General features: G+C 41.4%; 1 protein-coding gene and 1 long non-coding RNA gene across 3 annotated transcripts in view; one reads left to right on the top strand and one right to left on the bottom strand.

Annotated features, from left to right (window-relative positions):
- Window positions 1–13,743: 13,743 nt before the first annotated feature.
- LOC138982709 (uncharacterized) lies at window positions 13,744–16,115 on the top strand. Its single transcript, XR_011460937.1, has 2 exons — window positions 13,744–15,521; window positions 15,767–16,115. It is a non-coding gene; the product is annotated as an uncharacterized lncRNA (long non-coding RNA).
- Window positions 16,116–16,278: 163 nt separating this feature from the next.
- LOC138982707 (rho GTPase-activating protein 21-like) overlaps window positions 16,279–26,400 on the bottom strand; it is a 103,683-nt gene continuing 93,561 nt past the window's right edge. Inside the window, exons 22-23 of one of the 2 annotated variants that reach the window (XM_070356035.1) lie at window positions 22,901–24,841; window positions 16,279–22,861 (exon numbers count right to left, since the gene is read on the bottom strand). In XM_070356035.1, coding sequence (XP_070212136.1) covers window positions 22,921–24,841 — 1,921 coding nt within the window. In that variant the 3' untranslated portion in view covers window positions 16,279–22,861; window positions 22,901–22,920. Of the gene's footprint in view, window positions 24,842–26,400 lie in introns of both variants that reach the window. The other variant, XM_070356034.1, reaches the window with a different exon arrangement.

Below are 26,400 nucleotides of genomic sequence, written 5' to 3'. Positions count from 1 at the left end.
CACAGAATGAAACTGAACGCACTGCATTTTTTCACAATGACCGTAGTCCGCCGCTTGTGCATAACGGAGTGAAACTGACGAGCTTGTTCAGCGCGGTAGTGGTTTCGCTGTGCTGCATAGCACGCTTTTCTGTACCTCTCTTCGTTTTAACTTTCTGAGCGTGTTTTTAATCCAAACATATCATATCTATATGTTTTTGGAATCAGGAACCGACAAGGAATAAGATGAAATTGTTTTTAAATCGATTTCGGAAATTTTATTTTAATAATAATTTTTATATTTTTAATTTTCAGAGCTTGTTTTTAATCCGAATATAACATATTTATATGTTTTTGGAATCAGAAAATGATGAAGAATAAGATAAACGTAAATTTGGATCGTTTTAAAAAAACAATATTTTTTTTACAATTTTCAAATTTTTAATGACCAAAGTCATTAATTAATTTTTAAGCCACCAAGCTGAAATGCAATACCGAAGTCCGGCCTTCGTCGAAGATTGCTGGGCCAAAATTTCAATCAATTTGATTGAAAAATGAGGGTGTGACAGTGCCGCCTCAACTTTTACAAAAAGCCGGATATGACGTCATCAAAGGTATTTATCGAAAAAAAGAAAAAAAACGTCCGGGGATATCATTCCCAGGAACTCTCATGTCAAATTTCATAGAGATCGGTCCAGTAGTTTGGTCTGAATCGCTCTACACACACACACACAGACAGACACACAGACACACACAGACACACACACACAGACACACACACACACACACACCGTCACACACACACACACACACACCACGACCCTCGTTTCGATTCCCCCTCGATGTTAAAATATTTAGTCAAAACTTGACTAAATATAAAAAGAGAATGCGAATTGGCTGCCATTTTAATATTCTGTCGGAACGTTCATACTCATTTCTCATTCCTCTCATTTTCTTGTGTTCATGCGTATAGGTTTTAAGCTCATTACCAGACTGTTTCCTCATAATTAATTTATACACTTAGTTAGAGTTGCTGCAGTTGGGATAAATGAAATGTGCACTGTGTCTTAATCAAATGTCGCACAATGCCCTAAGTTATAGTTATGCCCTAAGTTATAGTTATGCCCTAAGTTATAGTGATGCCCTAAGTTATAGTTATGCCCTAAGTTATAGTTATGCCCTAAGTTATAGTGATTCCCTAAGTTATAGTGATGCCCTAAGTTATAGTTATGCCCTAAGTTATAGTTATGCCCTAAGTTATAGTGATGCCCTAAGTTATAGTTATGCCCTAAGTTATAGTGATGCCCTAAGTTATAGTTATGCCCTAAGTTATAGTGATTCCCTAAGTATAGTGATGCCCTAAGTTATAGTTATGCCCTAAGTTATAGTTATGCCCTAAGTTATAGTTATGCCCTAAGTTATAGTTATTACAGTAGAAATAACACCTTCACGGTGTCTACATAAAATATCGCATAATGCGGGATTTTCTAACGTGATTAATAATAAAACAAAATATTGCCATAAGACAAAGTTTATCTTTTGTTTGGAAATTATCTCATTGCTCTCTCTCTCTCTCTCTCTCTCTCTCTCTCTCTCTCTCTCTCTCTCTCTCTCTCTCTCTCTCTCTCTCTGTGTCTCTCTCTCTGTCTCTTTCTCTGTGTCTGTCTGTCTCTCTCTCTCTCTGTCTCTGTCTCTGTCTCTCTCTCTCTCTCTCTCTCTCTCTCTAAAAGTTGGGATCATAATCTGAGTGCTGGTTATAGGCGTTGTCTCCAATAGATCCCTGCGCCTTGAGTCCGAGTCTGGAGATACGCGCGCGATATAAGACTTCATAGTATATATATGGTTGTGTACTTTATTAAACTTCATTGTGCATCCAGCAAGACTGGCGGATTCTTTTATTTCTTGTGTTCAAAACATGTGTGAGTATGTTTAAATGCATTTGTGCGCGCGCACGTGCGTGTGTGTGTGCGTGTGTGTGTGTGTATGTGTGTGTGTGTGTGTGTGTGTGTGTGCGTGTGTGTGTGCGTGCGTGTGTGTGCGTGCGTGTGTGTGTGTGTGCGTGGGAGTGTCTGCGAGTGCGTGCGTTTGTGTGTGTGTGTGCGCACACGTCTGTCTCTGTGCATGTACGTGCGTATGTGTGTGTGTGCGCGCGATCTCATGGGCGAACGAATAGGATGAAGCAACAAGACAGTTGTGGACATTCAGACTATTTAGCTCATAATTCGAAACAAGAGGACTCCTCGCCACCATTATAAGTTGTTACAGTTGCCGTTCGTGAAGAAAGAAATAAGCTTTTGACTGTGCATGCCTTGCAAATTGAGAGGCTATTTGGGTGCCAGATCGCACACAGTGCTGTAGTGAAACTCCATGACGATAAATCAGATTTGTTAAATTTAAAACGCATGATAGTCATTTTGGATTACGCCGGAAGAGGAAAAAAAAATTCACAAAAAGGCCTCATGTAGTTTCTCTATGACGAACAGTATATTTTTTCTTAGTACAAATTGAGTTTTATCATTTTGAAGTACATTATTTTGCGAAAGTGGGACGAAAGTCACCCCTGAAGATATTGTAGTGGACATTCCTTATTGCACGATTCACAATTTTCGCTCGAAATCGACAGTTCAATATGTACGTTTGTCGTGCAAGACCTTGCTGAGTAGGAACTGCCAAAACGGGTGATTGAAAATACACATGTTTAAAGGCACGAATAGATTTGAGAATGTGAAAATGGCACATGTCTTCCCCAGATCCTAGCACAAACATAAACTCACCAACATGAGATGCATCATCACTTGCATGTAAATCAACCTTTGTAAAACAATTCACAGCCTATAAGCAGAAAGCTGCTGTTAAGCTGGTCTTGTTGCTGTGAAAACTCAACCATTTCATCATGCCTACCTCCAACCCGACGACATCCCTCCCTGGACCCCACCACCACCTCCCCGAGCTGCGCCTCCCACTTCTCCTCTCCCCCAACCCCAGCCTCAGCCTCTCGATAATTTCCAACTCTGCAACACCTGTGCCAGACATGGCTCGAATCGAGAGATATTAAAAGGGCCCACAGGCCGGTGCAATCACTCCCCTGCTCAGCTCAGTATTGTTAACGTACACCATGGAGGCTTGCAAGACAGGGTGCGTGTCGGCTCTTTTGATGTCTTTGACCATATCTCTTCTCATCAAGACAAGTTACGGTACAAACTTTTTTTTCATTTTTAACTTCAGAATGTTTCTCTTGTTTCTGTATATGTCTCAGTGAGAGTTGTTTTGGGGTTTTGTATTTGCCAATTCTTTATTATTTTCATTAATTTATTTTCTAAAAAACAAAAATAAATGCGTACTCATTATAAGAGAAAGTAAACAACAAAATGAAACAATGATTTGTGATCAGGAAAACAGTTGTGGCGGCGAATACGTTTTACATGGAGAAATGTTCATATTAATTCGTTTCTTGATTTGACGATTGCGCTCAAATCTGATATTTTCTTATTCTACATGTAGTACATGTACATGACTTTTGACAAAGTTGATGAGACACATTAGATACAATTACTCATAGACGACTGGTCAAAATTAGAAACAAAAACAAAACAAAACCTCTATTTTACAATGTAATAGATTACAGACACAGATTGTACAGTGGACTTTGCTGCTAGTCTCTGAACAGACTAAAGTTTAGTTTGGGCAACTATCTGAGTTTCTCCTTATGAGCTGCAGATCTCTGCACATGAAAGAAACTATTCTTATTTCGGAGTACTAGACATATTGCTCATTAACATGATGATTTCATTGTTTATTATTTATAAGAGGATGCTGACAGGTATCTGAGATTTTTGGCGGATTGAAAACGTGTCCCAAAACCATTAACCAGTATTGAGAGCGTGCCCAACTAACTAACTTTTATGATATTCCTTTTGTTCCGCCTTGGAGGTAGCGTGAAAGTGCACTTCAATGTTGGAATTGTAACTTCTTGGTTTTCATTGTGTTTGTATAGGTGCCTCCTGGACGTACACAGTTGATTACGGTAAGTTACACATCTTCACGCACTCATTTTCTGACTTTCTGTCTGCACCCCCCCCCCCCCCCCCCCCCCTGCCCCCTTACCCCCTATTTGTCTCTCTCTATCTCTCTCTGTCTCTCTCTCTGTCTCTCTCTCTCTCTCTCTGTCTCTCTCTCTGTCTCTCTCTGTCTCTCTCTGTCTCTCTCTCTGTCTCTCTCTGTCTCTCTCTCTGTCTCTCTCTGTCTCTGTCTCTCTCTCTGTCACTCTCTCTGTGTCTCTCTGTGTCTCTCTCTCTGTCTCTCTCTGTCTCTCTATCTCTTTCTCTCTCTCTCTCTCTCTGTCTCTCTCTCTCTGTCTGTCTCTCTCTCTCTCTGTCTCTCTCTATCTCTCTCTGTCTGTCAGCTCTCTCTCTCTGTCTCTCTCTATCTCTCTCTGTCTCTCTCTCTGTTTCTCTCTGTCTTTCTCTGTCTCTCTCTCTCTCTCTCTGTCTATCTCTCTCTCTCTGTCTCTCTCTCTCTCTCCATCTCTCTCTGTCTCTCTCTCTCTCTCTGTCAGTCTGTCTCTCTCTCTCTTTATCTTTTATCTCTCTCTCTCTGTCTCTCTCTCTGTCTCTCTCTGTCTCTCTGTCTCTCTCTGTCTCAGTCTCTCTCTCAGTCTCTCTCTCTCTCTGTCTCTCTCTCTCTCTCTCTCTCTCTCTCTCTCTCTCTCTCTCTCTCTCTCTCTTTTCAAGCCATCGTATTTGTTTGTGTAACATTTGTTTTTCCTATTCTGGTGCATACCTTTGGAATTCACTTCCTGTAAACATCAAGTTATGTCTATTATTCTCTTCTTTTAAGAAACAAATCCGAAAGCATCTAACACCAAAGTCTGTGTACATTTTGTGCACGTGCGAATGTGAGTTAGGGTGCGCGAATGAGAGAGTTTATGGAATGCGTTCACACACAAACACTGTTTTTATATCTACTTTTCCGTACATGTGTCCCTAGGACATCTACACATAATCATATCTAATCATCTATTTCTGAAATGTTGTGCTATTGTATTCATCCATTTTCTGTCTTAATTTATGATTTATTCGACGATTTGTTAGTCAATGATCTTGATGAGTATTTTTAATGTTTATCTGTGTAATTTTGTGTTTTTTCCCCATAATTTGTTGTATTGATATTTCTGTGCTCTTTCTTTTTTCGTTTTATGCTTGTGGTGTAGCAGTGACTAGCTGTAAGAAAAGACCATTTGGACCTAACGCTATTATGCTTATCTAATACAGTTTTTGAGTTCGAGTTCCCTCTCCCCTATTTGTGCGTGATTAGTTGTGTCTGTCCATCCGTCTGTCTGTCGGCGTGTCCGTCTAAGTAGTCGTCTGTTTACGCTTTGTCGGAGACTTGCATATAATAACCAACAAACAAGTTTCAACAAAAAGGAATTAAATTGATAAAAGAGATCGGACACCGAAAATAGATTTCGCTAATATTTTGCGTGTGATGTTTTCAGAGTGTGATGAAACAAGTATATGACAAAAATGAGAGAAATCAATCGGACAGATTTTATGCTACAACTTTTTGAAAATGATGACATGCCAAGATTGAGATAAACGAGGGTTGGGTAGTTGAATGGGGTTTCTGCCCGATCAGTTACAACCACATGACCTACTTTGGTGGTGATATTAATCCCTGGTTCAGGCGTGTTGTAATGATGTGTTTCTATTTGAATTATTGTAACGTGCCTTTCCGATATGGCTGGAAATAGCGTAATTACGTTTCGTTTTTGTAGGATTAAATTAGATCAATTTCTCAATTCGCATGAAGATATTTCCTGAAGCATCCATTAGATTTCAACCAAACAATGACACAATGCCGAGCAGGATCCCTACCATCACACAAAAAAAATGAAAACAATTAATCGTGACATTTTTGCACAGTTCTAAAAATGTATCATTACTTCCATGTTGAAAAATGGCATCAGAAGAGGTAAAAGTGATCGTACTCTGAAAAATATGCATCTTGAGTTATATTCAAGCACTGTTTTAAAGTATTCATCATCTGCCATGTCTGAAAATGGATACAAGTGTATCTTCAGGACATTTAAAATGAGAACATTCTAGTGTGTAATTATCATTTCTCTTAATGCCTGCTATTTTTCATTTTTTTTCTGTTCAGTCTGACAAGATACATCTTTATTTTTAAAACTCTTTCTAGCACGTCACATAACAGCATAACTAGTGTCTCAAATGACATCAGATTCCGTATTATGAGTTTTACATGTGTTGGCACAAATCACCGACAGTTTGAAAGCAATACATTGAGTGGTTATAGAAATGTCCCGTTTTTGTGTCTCATTATCCGTTTAAACGGAATATGGTCCCTGCCAGACTTGCTTGACATGACCTCATTTACATGATATACACACGTGTGATTTGAACGATTATTATCTCACGGGTGTCTCTCTCACGTATGTAGGATAAATCTTATTGTAATTCAATCAAGTTGGCGTTTTAATGAAACAGATCCTGTGATTGGTCAGAATGCCCCAACTCATTAAAAATTACCGGTCATTAATTGTTGATAACCACTCGCTAAAAAAGCCATTAACCACCTGCTGGCGAGGCGCATTGATACAACCTCAACTAGTCTCGGTTAGCTTTGAGGGTCATTTTACAAGTAGGAAATATGAAGGCCAACGAAATACCGAGACCACAAGGTATGCGAAGTGATGACGTCGAATACGTGACGTAAGTTGATGCATGAATTCTTCCGGACTACGTCAGTCAATTGCAAAGATCGCTTTTGTGATGAAAAGAATTTGTTTTAGAGTTTGCTGTCCAGAAACCCGTCAAAAAAGAAGGGAAGATGTATGTGAAAGAAAACAAAACAGGAGCAGAGTGATAAAAGTATAGGAATACAGAAACATATTTCTTGGGACTTGACCCTTGCAGGTAGGTGGACTGAAAGTAGTGTGTGAACAGAACAGAACCAATTCTGTCTGTTTACCATCGCATGAAAGCAGGAAAGAGATCGTCGTCAGATTGAATTACAATAACATTAACATCCTTCCATTTGAAACTTCTCGGAGGTCGAGATTTTGATATCACTGTCGAAACAGACCAATAGCAGAAGATATCATCACACAGTCAGTCAATGTTAGATATATTGCTAATTCTCTGGACATTTTGTATTTACTGTAAAGAAATTACAAAAGTATTTGTCTCAGTTTTGGCTGTTCCATATCCCTCCCTCTGATTATTATTTCTTTTTGTTCACTCTTTTCTTGTACTTTTCAGTATTTGAAAATGTCTTTTCTTTCAAAAAGTCTTTAGTCACTTGCTCAACTAAATTCTGGGATCATTACATCTATATCTATATACGGCTTGTGTGTGTCTGTCTGTCAGTCACTTCGCGATGCACGGCCAAAGTTCTCAATGGATCTGCTTCAAATTTGGTGGGCATATTCAGGTAGACCCCGGACACAATCTGGTCGATGAAAATTTTCAGCACGTGCTCTAAGCGCGGCGCGGTGAACCGATTTGGGTTTTTCTGTAGATCCATTTCCAGTAACTCTTCCTTATCTTCTCCAGTGTTTTGCGCGTTTATTTCCCTTCCTTCGTGTGGCGTCAATCACGTCAACACGTGCTCTAAGCCGGTGAAGCCGGCGAATCGCCACGCTGCATACTCCGTCTGGTGATCATCCCGGCGAAGCCGTACCCGGCAAAGCGGGTAATCATCTAGTTTTCATATATATATTTGTTTGTTTTTAAATTTAGGTGTTTTTGTTTTTGAAGTGGGGAAGCAATAAAGAGGTCGTCGATATCAAAACTGATATCGACGGAAATGTCGTCGATATCACTTTTGCACTGAGCTCAGTTTTGCCGATGGAAATCCACGTAACATATGAAATAGCAATACATGTATATGTTTTTATTACTTAGTTAGTGGAAGAATCTTTTGTATGTATGTTTGATGGTGTATGCTTTTAATTAAGCGTTGCTGACTATATGAATGTAGATGTAAATGCTTGTATAACTGTGTTTTAATTTTAAATGTGTCAAGCGCAAAGAGCATAATTGTAAAGTTATGATGTTGCGCTATATGAACTTGCTCATTTATTATTATTATTATTATATATGGGGGAGAATGAAGGTTTCAGATAGGCCGGGTGTGTGGGGACGGTAGGGGTTTGGATGGTAGCGGATAACGGGTTGGGGTTGGGGCTGAGGGAGACGGAGGTGTGGGGACGGTAGGGGTTTGGATGGTAGCGGATAACGGGTTGGGGTTGGGGCTCAGAGGGAGACGGAGGTGTGGGGACGGTAGGGGTTTGGATGGTAGCGGATAACGGGTTGGGGTTGGGGCTGAGGGAGACGGAGGTGTGGGGACGGTAGGGGTTTGGATGGTAGCGGATAACGGGTTGGGGTTGGGGCTCAGAGGGAGACGGAGGTGTGGGGACGGTAGGGGTTTGGATGGTAGCGGATAACGAGTTGGGGTTGGGGCTGAGGGCGACGGAGGTGTGGGGACGGTAGGGGTTTGGATGGTAGCGGATAACGGATTGGGGTTGGGGCTGAGGGAGACGGGGGTGTGGGGACGGTAGGGGTTTGGATGGTAGCGGATAACGGGTTGGGGTTGGGGCTCAGAGGGAGACGGAGGTGTGGGGACGGTAGGGGTTTGGATGGTAGCGGATAACGGGTTGGGGTTGGGGCTGAGGGAGACGGAGGTGTGGGGACGGTAGGGGTTTGGATGGTAGCGGATAACGGGTTGGGGTTGGGGCTCAGAGGGAGACGGAGGTTTGGGGACGGTAGGGGTTTGGATGGTAGCGGATAACGGGTTGGGGTTGGGGCTGAGGGAGACGGAGGTGTGGGGACGGTAGGGGTGTGGATGGTAGCGGATAACGGGTTGGGGTTGGGGCTCAGAGGGAGACGGAGGTGTGGGGACGGTAGGGGTTTGGATGGTAGCGGATAACGGGTTGGGGTTGGGGCTGAGGGAGACGGAGGTGTGGGGACGGTAGGGGTTTGGATGGTAGCGGATAACGGGTTGGGGTTGGGGCTGAGGGAGACGGAGGTGTGGGGACGGTAGGGGTTTGGATGGTAGCGGATAACGGGTTAGGGTTGGGGCTGAGGGAGACGGAGGTGTGAGATTGTGTGTGTAGTTTGTTTTTAGTGTGCTTAGATTGTGGAAATAACTCAACAGAGTTCATTTTACAAACATGACCATCGTGTGTCAGCATGCCGTGTGTTTGTCAATCTCTCTCTCTCCGTTCGTTTATCTGACTGTCTGTTTGTCTGTTGTCTGCAGATTGAAGCATTCCGAGCCCTGCTATCATCGGAGCGAGACGAGAAAAGCAATGCACCATTGCCAATGGTTGATAACTTCCGTCCCACCCAACCGCTCCACGGGAAAGAGATCGTGTTGCACTTCTAAGGGAGGCAATCCACACGCTGTGGACAAAGCACCTTCTGCAATAAATGCCTCAAATTCTCATCACCACATTCATGTATTACCATTCAACGTTGAATGTATAGTTTAAAAGCGACACTCATGTTTATGTCTTTACTAATGTTCCTGATATTGCAGAGAGTAAAAACATTCTGGTGACATGGGTCTTTGCTTTGTCATAATGAAACGAGTGACTTGCTTTTACCAGGGACCTATATTTAGTTGCATCTTCATGTTATGAATCATTAACGCCAAATTTGCTGACAGTATGATAGGCCTATTCTGTGGGAACATTAATAATCATATTACTCGATCATTTTCTTGTGTTCGTGCCAAGGTTTATCCCTTTGAAAGACGTGTTCCTTATACTACATGTATAAGTTATGGGTAAATGAAATGTCCATTGTGTCTTTATTCAATGTCGCATAATGCTATGAGTTTTAGCAACAACAGTGGGGGTGACTAACCGGTTCACTGTGTCGACTGTATTAAATATCGCCAGGGACCTATATTTAGGTCTATGATATCGCACAATGCAGGACTTTGTACTGTGATAAAGATATTTCCCCCCAAATTTAGTTTAATTACGTGTACAAGTTATATCAGTGGGTTTGCTAGTTAAATAGAGGTAGGGTACATAATCCTCTCTCTCTCTTAAATGACGATCATGATGAGTGCTATTTATAGGTGTTGTCTCCACATGGTTGTGTACTATATTAAATCTCATTTGCATTCAGCAAGACTGACAGATTCCTTCAATATCTTTTGTTCGAAACATTTGTGAGTATGTTTAAATGCATTTACGTGAACATTCTCAGCGTGCCTGTGTGTGTGTGGGTGCGTTCGTGCTTGCGTGTGTGTTTGTGTGTGCGTGCGTACGTACGTGCTCACGCGTGCTCTCAGGGGCTTACAAGTGGGAAGAAGCAACACAAAACGGCATGTGAATAAGGGAACACTTTTTGTACATATAAGTTTCTCTGCGTAAGGGACAGTCTTGGCAATCATTCATCAATGCCAACTTAGCTACTCAAATCTGTAATGTTAAAATTCTCAGGGGCGAAACAGTAGGAAAATACGACACACACACACTCACACACACTCTCACACACACACACACTCACTCACACACACACACACCTCTCCTTTCCTCTCATTCATCGAGTCCTCTATAATTATAAAATCAACAACATGAATTGTAATAAACCCAACACAGTATGGGAATGAATGTGCAACAAAATTTATTCAGAATGTTTTCTCATTATTGCAAATACATGTACATACGAATGTACACAATGTACACATGAATTAATTGTGCTAGGTGACTGCCAGTCTATGCAACGAACACTTCAAGGGAGACTTGAAATCCTCAACAAAAGAGATCATTGAAATCTTAAGAAATAAGCAAAGAAAAGAAAGATAGAAGGGAGAAAAGAAAGAAAAGAGAAAATAAGTGTGTAGGTGAGAAGAGAGAAATAATCTTGGTACTGAAAAAAAAAGAAGAAAAGATTTCTTGAAACAATCTCGAGCAAATACTGCAACATTAGCCTAGATTTATTTCTGTTCAATAAAATGAAAAAAATAGAAATAATAAAAAATATGTGCAAAAAATATATATGTATTCATGCACTATTCTTCTTCTTCTTCTTCTTAGTGATAGGTAAGAAGAAGAAGAAGAAGAATAGTGCATGAATACATATATATTTTTTGCACATATTTTTTATTATTTCTATTCAAACAGTAGGAATATATACACAACAAGTGTACTCCCTTCTAAAAATGACTTTTTCCTCAAACTTTCAGAGAAACTTATAACACGCCTCCACTATCATCCTATAAAGAGTCTCTTGTAGACATGTCTGTATCAAAGGCTGTAGGAATATGTATTTCAAATTGTCAGTGAGCGAACGACGAAGAAGAAGAAGAAGAAGAAATTGTCAGTGGTTCCATGTGAAATACATTTATCTTCTCCCTATCCTTACTTCTTTCAAAATGTCTTTAAATCAGAATATCGGAAAAAATGTCGTGTTTTCCTCTTCTTCAACTCTATTTGTGCCTGTCTAAATTCTGCAAATGCAATAATCAATAATCATATTTCATTCTGAAATGGTACAAGCTCTTGATGGACTTCATCCAAACTTGTAAAAAAAATATGACTAAAATATGACTAAAATGTGCAAGCACCAAAGTGAAAAAAATCGTTAAAAAGCTTATATTAAGTAATGCTTAATGTAATCATACTGTAAAAGACCTAAATTCATGCATAACTGACACTCAATTTAACTTTTTTTAGAAGAGATTCAGATGCCTAATCCTTTCCATGTGAACCATCAAGTGAGCCATCAAGTAAACCCCACACAGATCCCTCCCAAATACTTTAAAGTTAAACTCTCAAAAACATAACACCTCCAAATATGTACTACTTTTTTTTTTAAAGATGGAATATATATTAGGTCTACAGCTTGAACTTGGGGTAAATCACCAGAAATTAAAAAAATAAAACCTTAGTTCTAAGATATAAAACTTTCAGTCATCAATGGAAAATAAAAGATGATAAAAGCAGAGAGAGTATTTCAGCAAAGAAGCCAACAACAAGAAGAACAAGAAGGGCAAAGCCCATACGACTCACATGCTTGACCTTAACCTTTACATAGCAATGACATCATACACTAAGAACTGCTTTACACATTTTTCCTACCAAAATACATGTGACCTTGACCCAAAGTCAAGGTCATCCAAGGTCATGCAACACAAAGCTGTTAATTCAAGACATAGGAAGTACAATGGTGCTTATTGGCTCTTTCTACCATGAGATATGGTCACTTTTAGTGTTTGTTTGTTTATTTGTTGCTTAACGTCCAGCCGACTACGCAGAGCCATATCAGGACGAGGAAGGGGGGGATGAAGGGGGCCACTTGTCAAGCGATTCCTGTTTACAAATGCACTAACCCATTACTTGTGTCCCAGCAGGCTTTAGTAAAACTAAATTAATACCTACTGGAAGATTACCAGTTTCCAGTATGTTAAAATAGGCTTAACCTATCTACTGCTGGACTTACATCAGAACACTAACAGATTAAACTATACATGAATCGCGAGACAAGCGGCAAGAGAAGAGATTTTTGGAAAAAATACAGGTGAATGAGCAAGAAGGCAGAAAAAAGAAAAGAATTCATGAAGAAAAAGAGAGCATGACAGGAAAGAGGAACCAAAAATCTACCTAACAGCAAACTAGAAAGCTCCTGCGGTTCCAAAAACAGGAGGGTGCTTTAATTTCATAACCGCAGTGCCCCACTGCGGGACACTTTTAGTGGTTCACTACCTTATTTTGGTCACATTTCATAAGGGTCAAAGTGACCTTGACCTTGATCATATGTGACCAAATGTGTCTCATGATGAAAGCATAACATGTGCCCCACATAATTTTTCAGTTTGAAACAGTTATCTTCCATAGTTCAGGGTCAAGGTCACTTCAAAATATGTATACAATCCAACTTTGAAGAGCTCCTGTGACCTTGACCTTGAAGCAAGGTAAACCAAACTGGTATCAAAAGATGGGGCTTACTTTGCCCTATATATCATATATGGTCAAGAGTACAACAGAGCGTCGAGTGCCTGTATCACGAGTTGGTCACAAAACTAGCCTTGTAAAGGCAACCATTCTACATGCACCTCAATCAAACCTGTTCTAATCTGTTCAAAATAAGTTGATTTCAATATGCATGTCTTCTTGTGTTCAAATCTGTGTCTGTTGAGTTATATATCTGTGGATTAGTTCGAAAAAGTCGGTTGTCGGCGAAACGCGAAACGTGACACAATTCACACACTACACTTTGAAGCTGCATGTTCGCTTTACCAGAGACAATTTGAAACTGAATCAATCATATCATGTTATGAAAGACAAAACAGTTCAATGCAGGTTTACTGTCAGGACGAACGAATGACCGGCGATGTGTATAATTGCGTTCAAAGGACGGCTGCTTGCGCGTAACCGTCGCGTTAGTTTTTCGTACCGAGTTCGTCTTCATTTTAACAACGAGTTGGAAGTCTCGCGTAGGTGGGAAACAGCATGATTTTAAAGCTTCTGTCGCTGCCTTCATTTCGGCATAGGACTTTAAGCGGTTTCTTGATTCCACTCTACATAGCAGTCCAAGGGAAAAAATAATTGAAAACCGCGTAAATGTTATGTTACGCGCATGCAACAAAAAACGATCCCTCACTAGGACGTGAACGAGATTTTGCGTAAGCGGCGGCCATTTTGAATATTGTTTACAAAAGAGCTGGCCACATGCTGTTTTGGTCGAAGCATTGATGGATCATTGTGGCGAAAAAGCATGAGGTAAGTTTTGCTGTTTATGGTTACGTTTATGCAGTTTTCAGTGAAAGACATGAAATGCAAGTAAAGTGACCAAAATACATTATCATTTTTATGAACAACGGCATGAACGTGAAAACAGTGTTAGCAGGGGTTATCTTAGTCGCATTTGGAATTGTGGAAAATGTTTGTTGATTTGTTATGAGCACATGTTTGTGAGTGACCATGCTTACTTTTGGTGTTACTGTTTTTAATGTTACATGCGTGAATATGTTTGCTTTAGGAGAATGATTTTCACATGTTTTTTAGCGAGAAGACCAATTTTGGACGTAGTGTTGTGAGATCTCGAAGGATTAAAAAAAATTGTTCCGACTTACCATTTTTTTACCATCTTGACGCGTGATTGTAACTTAACACGAAAGTACATATCGTTAACGTTACGTACAAGCAAGTGCTGCATTCATTTTAGATCGGGGAAATTTTAAAGGAAAACAAATATGCAATAATCTGAACATTTGCATTCTCGATGAATGTGGATGGCCCCGGTACGATCTTAAACCCAAGTTTGAATGTTCTGTTCGTACGTAACCTAACGCAATCACAGTGACAACATGCCCGTGTAAAGTTACATGCTAACTATCACCTTGTTGATGGAAACTGAATCTGCAAGTACCTGTCTGATTTTTCAAGATGATGCGTTTTGAATGGCGATCTTTAACTTCAGTTTGTGTTTTCGCCTGCACAAGGGATGTTTTAGTGATATATGTGTTTGTATGTAACTTTACTCCATAAAGAGTGGTGTTAAGTTACACTCATGTATTTTTCATCACACAAGTTTGGTATAGCAAAATCTATTGAATAGGAGCTTTTTAATACAAATGAATTGTTTGCTTCATGGTAACATTTGAATTATAATTGTGCATTATGTTACATGCAGTAAAAACGTGCATGCAAGTAACTTAACACGATAAATGCATGTTATGTACCTGCAGTCATACTGACATTTTCAAATGGCATTGCTAAGATGAACTCAGGATTTCATTGACTGGTTCCATCCCACTTTGAAAGGTGACTGGATGGAAACAGTCAACAATTTTGCTTTTCAAACTGTTTAATGCTTCAAAATAGATTAAAGGTGTTTGCATGTAACATGACACCATAGGTTTTGTGTAAAGTTACTTTCAAACGTATCTTGAAGAATTTCACATTTTTGTGCACACTAATTGCACACTATAATGTTCAAAGAGCGGATCATTTAGTACAAGCATTTTTTTTAAACATGTGTTTGAATGTCACATAACACAAACATAATCATAGACTAAGGGATTATTCGGTGTTAAGTTACATGTATGAGTAAAAATTGCCGTCAACATAGTTTATTATCTTTTCTTTCTTTTCTGTGGATGCTTTTTTTTTTAAGGCTGCTTAACAACCAAGATATGGTTTAATGCAGGTCAACAAACAAACAAAAACCCACTTAATCTATTGCTTGAATGTAACTTTACTCGGTAAAAACAAAAATTCACAAAGAAGGTGAGTGTTTTCAGACTAAGAGTGAATAATTATGTATTAGGATGAGTTTTAACAGTATGTGTTTGAATCACAATGTAACATAACACACACATGATCAACAGCATTAGGAATGCTATTTCAGGACACAAAAAAGTTTGTTTCATCGGTCCAGCATTTAATTTTTTTTAAATTTTCTTCCTTCCCTGGACACTATCAACTGAGACAACATCCAGTGAAGTTTGCAGAACAGAGTGGTGTGGACTCAGCTGACAATACTGTGACCTGCATTTCCAGGGGTAAGAGTACAAGGACTTCAATACATTCAGGAAGAAATTGTGAGAATTGAGGCACTGGGGATTTATTTTTTTTGTTTGTTTCAGTACCAATGATACTAGTTTTTGTTTAAATGTACACGAATATATTAACATGCATGGTAATTTATGTTTAATTCAATCAAATTGATGATTTTCATGAGATTAGTTATGTGGAACTGGTACGCTTTGAATATCACCTCGGAATTTCTTGTTATTTTGTGTTGCAGATTCAAGCCCTCATTGGTGATGGTGCAGAAGTACATTTCCTGAAGAAACAGCGTGAGAGCAAACAGACTTCTATGTGTGGCCCTTTGTTCCCATGCACTAAGATTTCTGAAGCTGTACTGTTGTCATGTATTTGTTTAGCATGAGGTCAACCAGCCTAGATGCATTCCCTCCATAATAAAAAAAAACAATAAAAAATAATACGAGTGGGTGGAACGCTGTTTTGTTAATATTTCAAAACTGTCATTGATTTTCATGTATGCAGAGGCTCTTCTATTCCATCTGTCAGTGCCACATCTGTGGTTAGCAGCTTCATGTTTGTTTTTGAGTTCATGTTGTGCTGTTGTCTAGTTACAATCTGAAAGATAGGAAAGGCTGGTTGGTAGCAAAGTTTGGTTGGTAGGACATTTTTGGTTGTTGCCCAATGTTTTGTCTAACATTTGCTGTTTTGTTTGAGTATTTCTCTTTTGATTACTAAGGTGTAGCTGAAGTAATAACAAAAGTTGAATGGATATGTTTGCCTTTCCCTTATTCGGGATATTTTGTTTGTTGCCTAAAACTGGCTCTGAATCCACTTAAATTCAATTATTTCACTGTCTTAAGCACTCAATAGGTCATTCAATATTAAGAGAATGTTTTCTTCAATTACTAGTACGATTTAAGTGATTAAGAGGCTGTATAACAATTATTTCACCTTCAAATAGCACTAGTTGGCGTAAAGTTACTTGCATACGTCTTTTCTTGTTATTTATTCTTTCCCTTTATCACTTGGACTCACATTTTTGGATGTGAAATATGTTTATATCTATGTATTTACTTGTAGAACATTTAATTCTGGATGGATTTCTTTTTCTGGTGAAAAATGGGTAAGAAAAAGGATAGGTCACAGTGTTATGTTACATGCATGTATTGCTAGGTTTTCTATTTTATACATTAAAACGAGTAAAACAATTGTTGGGATACTTTAACCTTAATTAATACTTTAACTGAAGTATTTCATACCTTGACAATGTAGGAGCCTTTAATACAGTACATTTACTCAGTCATTTTACCTTGAAATTAGGAACGCCTGATGTTGTAAATGCATGGTGCATTATAACATAATTCAGAAATTGGAAAAATGAACTTTTTCTTCTTACAATTAAATATAAAGATAAGGCTTAACATATTTGAAGACTTTTTGTTTGTTTATTTTACTTAAATATGTTACTTTTTTAACATTGTGAGTCAAATGTTCTGCTTTGTGTAAAGTTACGTACATGCAACAGTTACATGCAGTTTTCAATACTGTATCAGACTAGAACACTGTTGTTATGATTTAATCATTGAAAGTACACTTGAAGCAGGCTGTTAAAGTTAAATAAAGACCTGGAATTAAACTGGATTTGTTTTAAGTTGATGTTGATTGAAAGGGTCACGGTGTTACCGTTACATGCAAACCAAATACATTTTCTTCAAATACTACTCAGTAAATAGCCCATTTGAAATTTCTTTCGGTAGGAAGTATCAAGATAACTATATGCTCCAATTTAAGTAAAAAAGATTGTTTTATGACAAAATTATATTTGTCATGCTCATGTCACAGAGACTGGACACTATTCTGTACTCTTGACCATATAGGTGAGGTATTGAATCTCTAAAACTTCAGAGAAAATGGGAAAAATGTGAAAAATAGCTGTTTTTTAGACAACATTTATGGCCCCTGCGACCTTGACCTTGAAGCAAGGTCAAGATGCTATGTATGTTTTTTGGGGCCTTGTCATCATACACCATCTTGCCAAATTTGGTACTGATAGACTGAATAGTGTCCAAGAAATATCCAACGTTAAAGTTTTCCGGACGGACGTCCGGACGGACGGACGGACGGACGGACGGACGACTCGGGTGAGTACATAGACTCACTTTTGCTTCTCATGTGAGTCAAAAAGAACATATGAGCTGAATAAAAGAAAAAGCTGTAGATAACACTATTTGGCAGACTTCCACTTGCCGGATGTTAAATGTCTGCTGGTTGTGCACATACACACAGTTTAACAGTAAACCAACATTATTTTTCATTCAGTGGATAAAAGTAAAACCAGAAGAAATCATTATGCCTATGTGTACATGAAATACATGGAAATGTGCTCTAGTCTAAAATCACGTAAGCGCTTCGTCAAAAGTGTGAGTTATTTCTTCCACCGAGCAACCTAGTGAGCTTACTTTGTTACTCCCCTGTATTGTCACTAGCATCATCAAGTTACATGATCGATCTGAGGAAAGTATGATAAAAGTAGGAATGGGGTACGTAAAAGTTTCATATTCACAGTTACTGAAATGCTTAATACTGTTCCATTAACTTCCTCTGTACATTGTTCGCTGGCCGACTATAGTAATACTGCATGCCTGATTGAACTTTCACCTCCAGGTCAATCAACTGCTAAGTACATTGTATACCAGGTGAGAATAGTAGTTGTGAGAATGAAAACTAGTTTGTCAGGTGCACTTTAATATTTTTCAGTAAGGACCTGACCTCATGTTGCCTAAATATGGATAGAAAATAAAAATAACAAGAAAGTGAATAGATATTAAAAAGAACAAATTTAATTCCACAATAAGAAACCCTGGAAAATCATTCATCTTTTCCACACAAGAAAACGAGTATACAGTAGTACGAAAGCTGCGCTGCATCTTAACAATCAACAAGTCACGTAAGGCGAAATTACTACATTTAGTCAAGCTGTGGAACTCACAGAATGAAACTGAACGTAGTCCGCCGCTAGTGCAAAAGGCAGTGAAAGTGACGAGCCTGTTTGGCGCGGTAGCGATTGCGCTGTGCTTCATAGCACGCTTTACTGTACCTCTCTTCGTTTTAACTTTCTGAGCGTGTTTTTAGTCCAAACATATCATATCTATATGTTTTTGGAATCAGGAACCGACAAGGAATAAGATGAAATAGTTTTTAAAACGATTTCGGAAATTTAATTTTGATCATAATTTTTATATTTTTAATTTTCAGAGCTTGTTTTTAATCCAAATATAACATATGTATATGTTTTTGGAATCAGAAAATGACGCAGAATAAGATGAAATTGTTTTTGGATCGTTTAATAAAAAAATAATTTTAATTACAAGTTTCCGATTTTTAATGACCAAACTCACTCATTAGTTTTTAAGCCACCAAGCTGAAATGCAATACCAAACCCCGGCCTTCGTCGAAGATTGCTTGGCCAAAATTTCAATCAATTTAATGGAAAAACAAGAAGGGCAAAGCCCATACGACTCACATGCTTGACCTTCTGCTTTACACATTTTTCCTACCAAAATACATGTGACCTTGACCCAAGGTCAAGGTCATCCAAGGTCATGCAACACAAAGCTGTTAATTCAAGACATAGGAAGTACAATGGTGCTTATTGGCTCTTTCTACCATGAGATATGGTCACTTTCAGTGGTTCACTACCTTATTTTGGTCACATTTCATAAGGGTCAAAGTGACCTTGACCTTGATCATATGGGACCAAATGTGTCTCATGATGAAAGCATAACATGTGCCCCACATAATTTTTAAGTTTGAAACAGTTATCTTCCATAGTTCAGGGTCAAGGTCACTTCAAAATATGTATACAATCCAACTTTGAAGAGCTCCTGTGACCTTGACCTTGAAGCAAGGTAAACCAAACTGGTATCAAAAGATGGGGCTTACTTTGCCCTATATATCATATATAGGTGAGGTATTCAATCTCAAAAACTTCAGAGAAAATGGGAAAAATATGAAAAATAGCTGTTTTTTAGACAACATTTATGGCCCCTGCGACCTTGACCTTGAAGCAAGGTCAAGATGCTATGTATGTTTTTTGGGGCCTTGTCATCATACACCATCTTGCCAAATTTGGTACTGATAGACTGAATAGTGTCCAAGAAATATTCAACTTTAAAGTTTTCCGGACGGCCGGCCGGACGGACGGACGACTCGGGTGAGTACATAGACTCACTTTTGCTTCGCATGTGAGTCAATGAGGGTGTGACAGTGCCGCCTCAACTTTTACAAAAAGCCGGATATGACGTCATCAAAGGTATTTATCGAAAAAAAGAAAAAAACGTCCAGGGATACCCAGGAACTCTCATGTCAAATTTCATAAAGATCGGCCCAGTAGTTTAGTCTGAATCGCTCTACACACACACACACACACACAGACAGACAGACACACATACACATACACACACACATACACCACGACCCTCGTCTCGATTCCCCCCTCTATGTTAAAACATTTAGTCAAAACTTGACCAAATGTAAAAAGGTCAATGGGTGTAATTTATCCATCATGATAGCTCAACATGTTAACTTCTGGTGACCCTACATGTATATTTCTACAAGGCATACAACTGTTGAACAATGACGATACCCCAAAACAGAAAAATGCCCACATAACAAGCTGTTTTAGATGACAAACAACTCGTGGATGAAAAAGTTGCTTTCAAGTTACATGTACCTAAAAGTGTAAAACAAAAGCCATGTGTAACCATACATAAAATGAAGTAAACAAACGGAAATGACAGCAACATGAAAGTTCTCTTTCCCGACATTACTGATAGCACGGACCAGGAGTAGAAACAGAACAGTGGCAACAATTCAATCATTCATGAACTTCATACAAGAAGTAAATTACATAGAATAAAACCTGACTTTTCAAGAATACCAACAAAGATTAAACTTCCTGATTTCAGTATTCAGCAAAGAGTAAACCTACAGTAACTATCACAAGCTGCAGCACTGCAAAAAATAAATAAATTTAAAAAAAAAAGAAAAAAAAAGTCTGGACTGAAAAAGACTGGTTGATAATGATACAGCGCCGATATGCGATATCAACACTTTGTTTCTACCCCAACCAAAATCCTGCACATGTTCCATCCAATTCTTGCCTTTCACCTTTCACCAGTCCAAGTCACCTCTTGACACAGCTCATAATGCTCCACTCCAGCCAACTTTCTTAATGACCAAACAGAACAGGTTACGAAAAACTGCAGTTCATCCAACTGCACAACTCTAACCAAGTATCACTAGCAACGCCCAAAGCAATGTACAGCTCACTTCACTCCAAACCTGTACAGTTGTACTCATATTCATAACCTACCGGTTAGGTTCGACACTATTTTCACCCCGCAAAACACATTTCTGTACAGAGTAATATTTACATACACTTCATGTGAAGACGCCATGTCTGATTGCACTTCTTGTTCAGCCAACGCTGAAACCATGAACATCAGTTTGTACAGTTTTCTGTTTCACTTTCACACATCGGGGGGGGGGGGGGGGGGGGGGGGGAGGGGGGAGGCACAGAGATTCACAAAGCGAAGATTCAAGTGTGAACAGTCCACAAGCTGCGAAAAAAGTAACCCAACCTTGCAGAGTAAGCAGCCTCAAGAAAGTCTATAGAACAATAACTTAGTAAGTCATAAAGAAACAAACAAACAAAGTCAAAGTTGACATTATTGTAATGCTCAAAGGAAGAAAGAGAATTCACTGCAGCCCTGGCATGAAACACATGATTGCATGTCAACGCTGATGACTCCAACATTTCTATTCACCTAAATGGATTGCAATACAACTCATGGAAATGGTGTACCCTGTTTTATCCTGAAGACAGCAGTAGACCAAGGGGTCTGTGTCATCATCATAAGAGTCTGGGTGGACGTAAGAAGACAACAGTTGTAGTTTTATGCAGGTATTTTATGCCAGCAAGAGAGTGACAACATGTACAAAGAACACTGCGAGTGACACACAAGGCGTGGGCGGGAACACTGCGGACACTGCACTCAACACGGGTGATCGCACAACAAAAATACACCATGTGCAAAGCACACATCTCTCTATGTGTACACACGCAAACACACACACACTCACACAGTAACTCACGCATGCACACACACACACAGTTACACACACACACAGTTACACACACACACACACAGAGTTGCACACACACACACACTAATTACACAGAGCAGGGCAAGATAAGATGACGTGCAAGACAAGCTTTACACAAAAAGGCACATCATCATCATCATCATCATCATCATCATTAGCAGCAACAACAAATGTTTACATCTGAAGCTTAGAGGTGTTTGCATCTTATGCGAAGCAGCACCACATCGAACGGCCACCGTCTCTAAACCATCTTTTATAAACTGGCGGGGAAAAAAATGCACACATGAACATATATATACGTGACATTTTAACAGAAGACCGGAATTATCTAAAGAGAAACGTTCTCCAGAATTTGCCCCATAGAGGTGTGTCATCCTGAAAAAACAGCCTTCAGATGTGTAAATCTACTCTCAGTATGTAGGTAGGGGGTGGTTCCGGAATATGCCATTAAATGCAACACAAAAAGCAGCAAGCACACAGGCAGAGAGAAATTAGAGTGAGGAGTAGGCTAGGTTAGAGTGAGGAGGATGCCTATAATGTCAAACGGTTGATATAGCTGAAGAATCAACCTTGACTGCGGCCATTTACTGGAAGAAGAAGAAGGCCCACGATGGCAAGGTCATGTTCGAGCCAAGTGAGGCAAGATCAGTTTGATGCTTCGCTCTAGTGGAGATGTTTCACAGGACACGGAAAGCACAGGCAAGTTGTAACTTGAAGAAACATTTCCAGCACTATTGATTGACTACTTTGCCCTGTTGGTTAGTGACCAGTCTTTGTGGCCAGATTCAGTCCTCACAGCTGAACACAGGCCTGTGGTATTCCGCTACACGTTGAGTAATACGCAACACAGACACGTGAAGCACCAATCAGGAGTCTTCGTTAAATGCAATCCTTTTTTCTTTCTTTTTACAGTGATTGTATTATGTAGCCTATTCAGTTTCTACACCTGAGTTCTTCAACGAAACACGATCTTTCAGCAGATTCAAAGAATGTGTCTCGAATACCTTCTGAAGGTTGATGCGGAAATTTTGCACTTGGGTGTTGTTGTTCTTTTATTTCTTCTTGAACAAATCCTGAGTTCTCAATTTGTTCACAGTCGAATGTAAAACTACTGAGTGGGAATCTCCTGCAGCCTAACATTATCTATCCACACATCAATCCAAACTTCCACGCTAAAAGCTGCACCCTTGCACACACAAGCTAAAAGCTGCAAGCGACGTTCCACCTTGCACACACAAGCAAAGCCTACGAAGAGAAGTGAAGCTGCCCAAGGTTAAGCAGGTCGGGTGTGCTGCCTCGCAGGCGCTCTTTCTGCATCCAGGCGTGCAGGCTGCGGTCTGGGGGCGGGGCCTTGGGGGTGGGGCACAGCTGGTCCCAGGCGGAGGGGCGGGGGTCCGGGGGCTGACCCGTGACGGCCAGCAGAGCCTTGAAGTGCTCCAGGTCCCCCGCTCCCCCCACCGTGTGGCGGCGCTTGCTGTCCCTCTTCCCCCTCCCCTGGCCCCCCACCCCCTCTGTGGCTGGCGGGGCAAACTGTGCTGTTGAAGTAGATGTGGAGTCAGATTGTCCACTACTGTCTGCTGCTTTGTGACCGCCAGCGTCTGGTCTTGTGCCAGACTGACCGCTGCTGGATTTCAGACGACTTTCGTCTCCCCCCGCTGTGCCGCTAGGGCTTGACCGCCGGCCCCCATCCTCCCTGCCCCCCTCGCGCTGGCTGAGTCGCGCCAAGGCTGTGTTCACCTCTGTCTTCTCTGACTTGCTGATGGGGCGGAAGTCTGGCCGACCTTGACCCTGACCTTGACCCTGGCTGTGCTGCTGCTGAGCAAGGTCGCTCAGTCGACTCAGCCCGCCTCTCCCTGCTGGTGACGCCTGGCCTTCGCCGCGTGCAGAGGCTGGGGGCTTGCGTGGCTGCGTCAGCACGACATTGCCGGCACTGACCTCTGCGCGCGGCTGGCGAGCCAGGAAGCTGCGGAAGTCGGGCAGAGGTTTGCGTAGGTTGGACGCACTGACAGAGTAGGTGGTGGCGGTGACGGGGCAGGTTGAGGTGCCCCACTCGAAGCGGGACGCGATGCCCACCTTGGTGTCACTCTTGGCGGCGCGATGCAGGCTGGGGTCTCTGAACCCCGCCTCCCTGCCTCGCCCCCACTCTTGGGCCATCGCACCTCCCCCGTCTCCTACACCCCCCTCCCTCTCCCCTCCCGGGGCGGGTTCTACGCGAGGGGGCGGCTCTGTGCCCGCTCGCCCCCCAGAGTGCCTAGAGTGGGAGTGGGGGTGGGCGACACGAGAATGTCTGGAGGACAGGCGGTACTTGGGGTTCAGCAAGATCTGCAGCTTCTGGTCGAAGGTGGAGGTCAGGGAGGTCAGGAGGTCAGAACCGTCCTCTGAATCCGACGACCCCCCTCCCCCTTGCTGCTCCTGCCCCAACATGTCCAGCAGCGAGTCCAGCGAACCGTGACGCAACCCTGCGCTGTTACGATTCCGTGCTGACCCCAAAGTCTGAAAGTCTCTGGAAGGCGCATCGACCAGGTTCTCTAAGGAGCCTGTCCGTGAGACCTGCGAGGGGGGCGACCCCTCCACCAAATGTTCCAGCGACGCTGGGCGCAGGAAGGAAGAGTCTCGGTTGTTGACCACGCTGACAAAGTACTTGCCGCCACTGCCCTGGTCCCGCGTCCTGCCCTTCCCGCTCGCCCTCGTGGCGGCACTGTCCCTGTGTTGTAGCAAGGCCGAGTCTGACTTGACGGTGGGAGGGGGGCGCGGGGCGTTGCGAGACCAGGCGGTTGTGGCGGTGTTGGTGGGTATGGCCGCCGACCAGGCCAGGATGTCCTCCACGGACTGCGAGTCCTCCATCTCCAGGTCTCGCTGCGAGCGCTGCAGTTCTCGCTCGATCACCTTCTGCTGGCGGCGCCGGCGCTCCATGTCTCTCTGGCGCTGCTCCTCCAGGCGGCGGATGGTTCGAGCCTCCTGCTCCAGCCGCTTGAGCCAGTCCAGCGTGTCGCGCCCCACCCAGCCCCCCACCACCTCGTCGCTGCGTTCCAGCAAGGTGTCCTGGGACATGTGGTGACCGCCTCGTCCAGAGTGCTGCAGGCGCTCCTCCCAGTCCAGGAAGTCGGGTTCCGACGTGGCCAGGGGGGCAGTCGGGGTCCGGCGGTCCAAACACTCCTCCGATGCGCTGAAAAGTAGAAACGTTTGTTAGATCACTACAATTAAACGGTAATTCCAGAATAAAAAAAAACAAGTCGAGTAAGGCGAAATTACTACATTTAGTCAAGCTGTGGAACTCACAGAATGAAACTGAACGTAGTCCGCCGCTAGTGCAAAAGGCAGTGAAAGTGACGAGCCTGTTTGGCGCGGCAGCGGTTGCGCTGTGCTTCATAGCACGCTTTACTGTACCTCTCTTCGTTTTAACTTTCTGAGCGTGTTTTTAATCCAAACATATCATATCTATCTGTTTTTGGAATCAGGAACCGACAAGGAATAAATATAGGTTACACACTCCGAGTTCTGAATATCGTGCATATTTTCCCTAGGGTCGATTTTCAGGTATTACCGAGCCTCTGGCGAGGTAATACCTGTAAATCGACCCGAGGGAAAATATGCACGATATTCAGGACGAGGTGTGTAAGCTTTTTATCCCATTACTCCGACGTTTTCATAAAAAAACGAACTTTTTGACACAAACTCTGCGAGTGCCTGTTCACTGCTCATCAAACCTTCTGCCACCGAAAATCGTGTCATGATATTCATGTGCGAAACGAGTCCACTTTTGTCTTTTCATTTCCAGGATTGTGCCGTTGAATGCATTTGATAACAATAACAATAACAGCACTTTATTGTCCATTAAAATATTACATAAAAATGGAAATTTTTCTTCGTCATTTTTAACCTCAGTTCAGGATTCGAAAGACCGCGTGTGTGATTTTACAAGCGATGAAGATGATTGCTGAGTTTGTGCTTATTCGAGCCTTTGTGCTTCAGTGTTCAAATTTGGATTACCTACTTCTTCAATCGTCACTTACTGATTTAGGTGAGCCTAACTTTGATGTCTGTCGTTGTTTTAGGCCATTAGGTATCTGTCTGGGGGAAAACGGCGCACCGGCCACTGTCCAGTTGTTTGTATGCGGCAACGCATGTAGCCTAGTGGTCTCTGTATGTCCAAGATCCGACCTTCTTCGACACCTTTTATTCTAACAGTATCACCAACTTTGAAAATGGCAATTTCCATGCTGGTCAACTTGAGCCGAATATACTACATGTATAGCAAACGACAGATCCTGCAGCAGACGACAGATCTGTAGCAGACGACTGATGAGACAGCCTTGTTCTATTGAACCATATTTAGCAATCAATGCTCTAAAAGCGATAACAAATGAACAAAACTATAAGCATACTGTTTTAGTGTAAGTTTTATTTTGTCGCTCAAGATTTTGAATCAGGATGTTCTCGGGATTGATCTAAGCGGTTGCCCATGAAGCGTACCTCGTTACGACAACTTTACTAGAGTTGTGCGCCTTGAATCACTGTGTGTCTCTGTCGCTCTCTCTCGTGCTCTCCGTCTCTCTCTCTCTCAGTCTCACCGCGTCGGACAACTCATAATCTTCACTCAGCTCTATTCACCCAAACAGATTATGTACATTCTTTGTTGTTTTCTTTATTTCTTCAATGATAATGTTTGTAGATCGTTAGCCATACGTCAGTTCGACTTTTATACCGCAGAATATCTCAATCGTT

Source organism: Littorina saxatilis, linkage group LG12, assembly GCF_037325665.1.
Source record: "Littorina saxatilis isolate snail1 linkage group LG12, US_GU_Lsax_2.0, whole genome shotgun sequence".
NCBI classification, from domain to species: Eukaryota; Metazoa; Mollusca; class Gastropoda; order Littorinimorpha; family Littorinidae; genus Littorina; species Littorina saxatilis.
The sequence above is the reverse complement of the archived record's forward strand: the minus strand, read 5'-3'. Positions and strand labels throughout refer to the sequence as shown.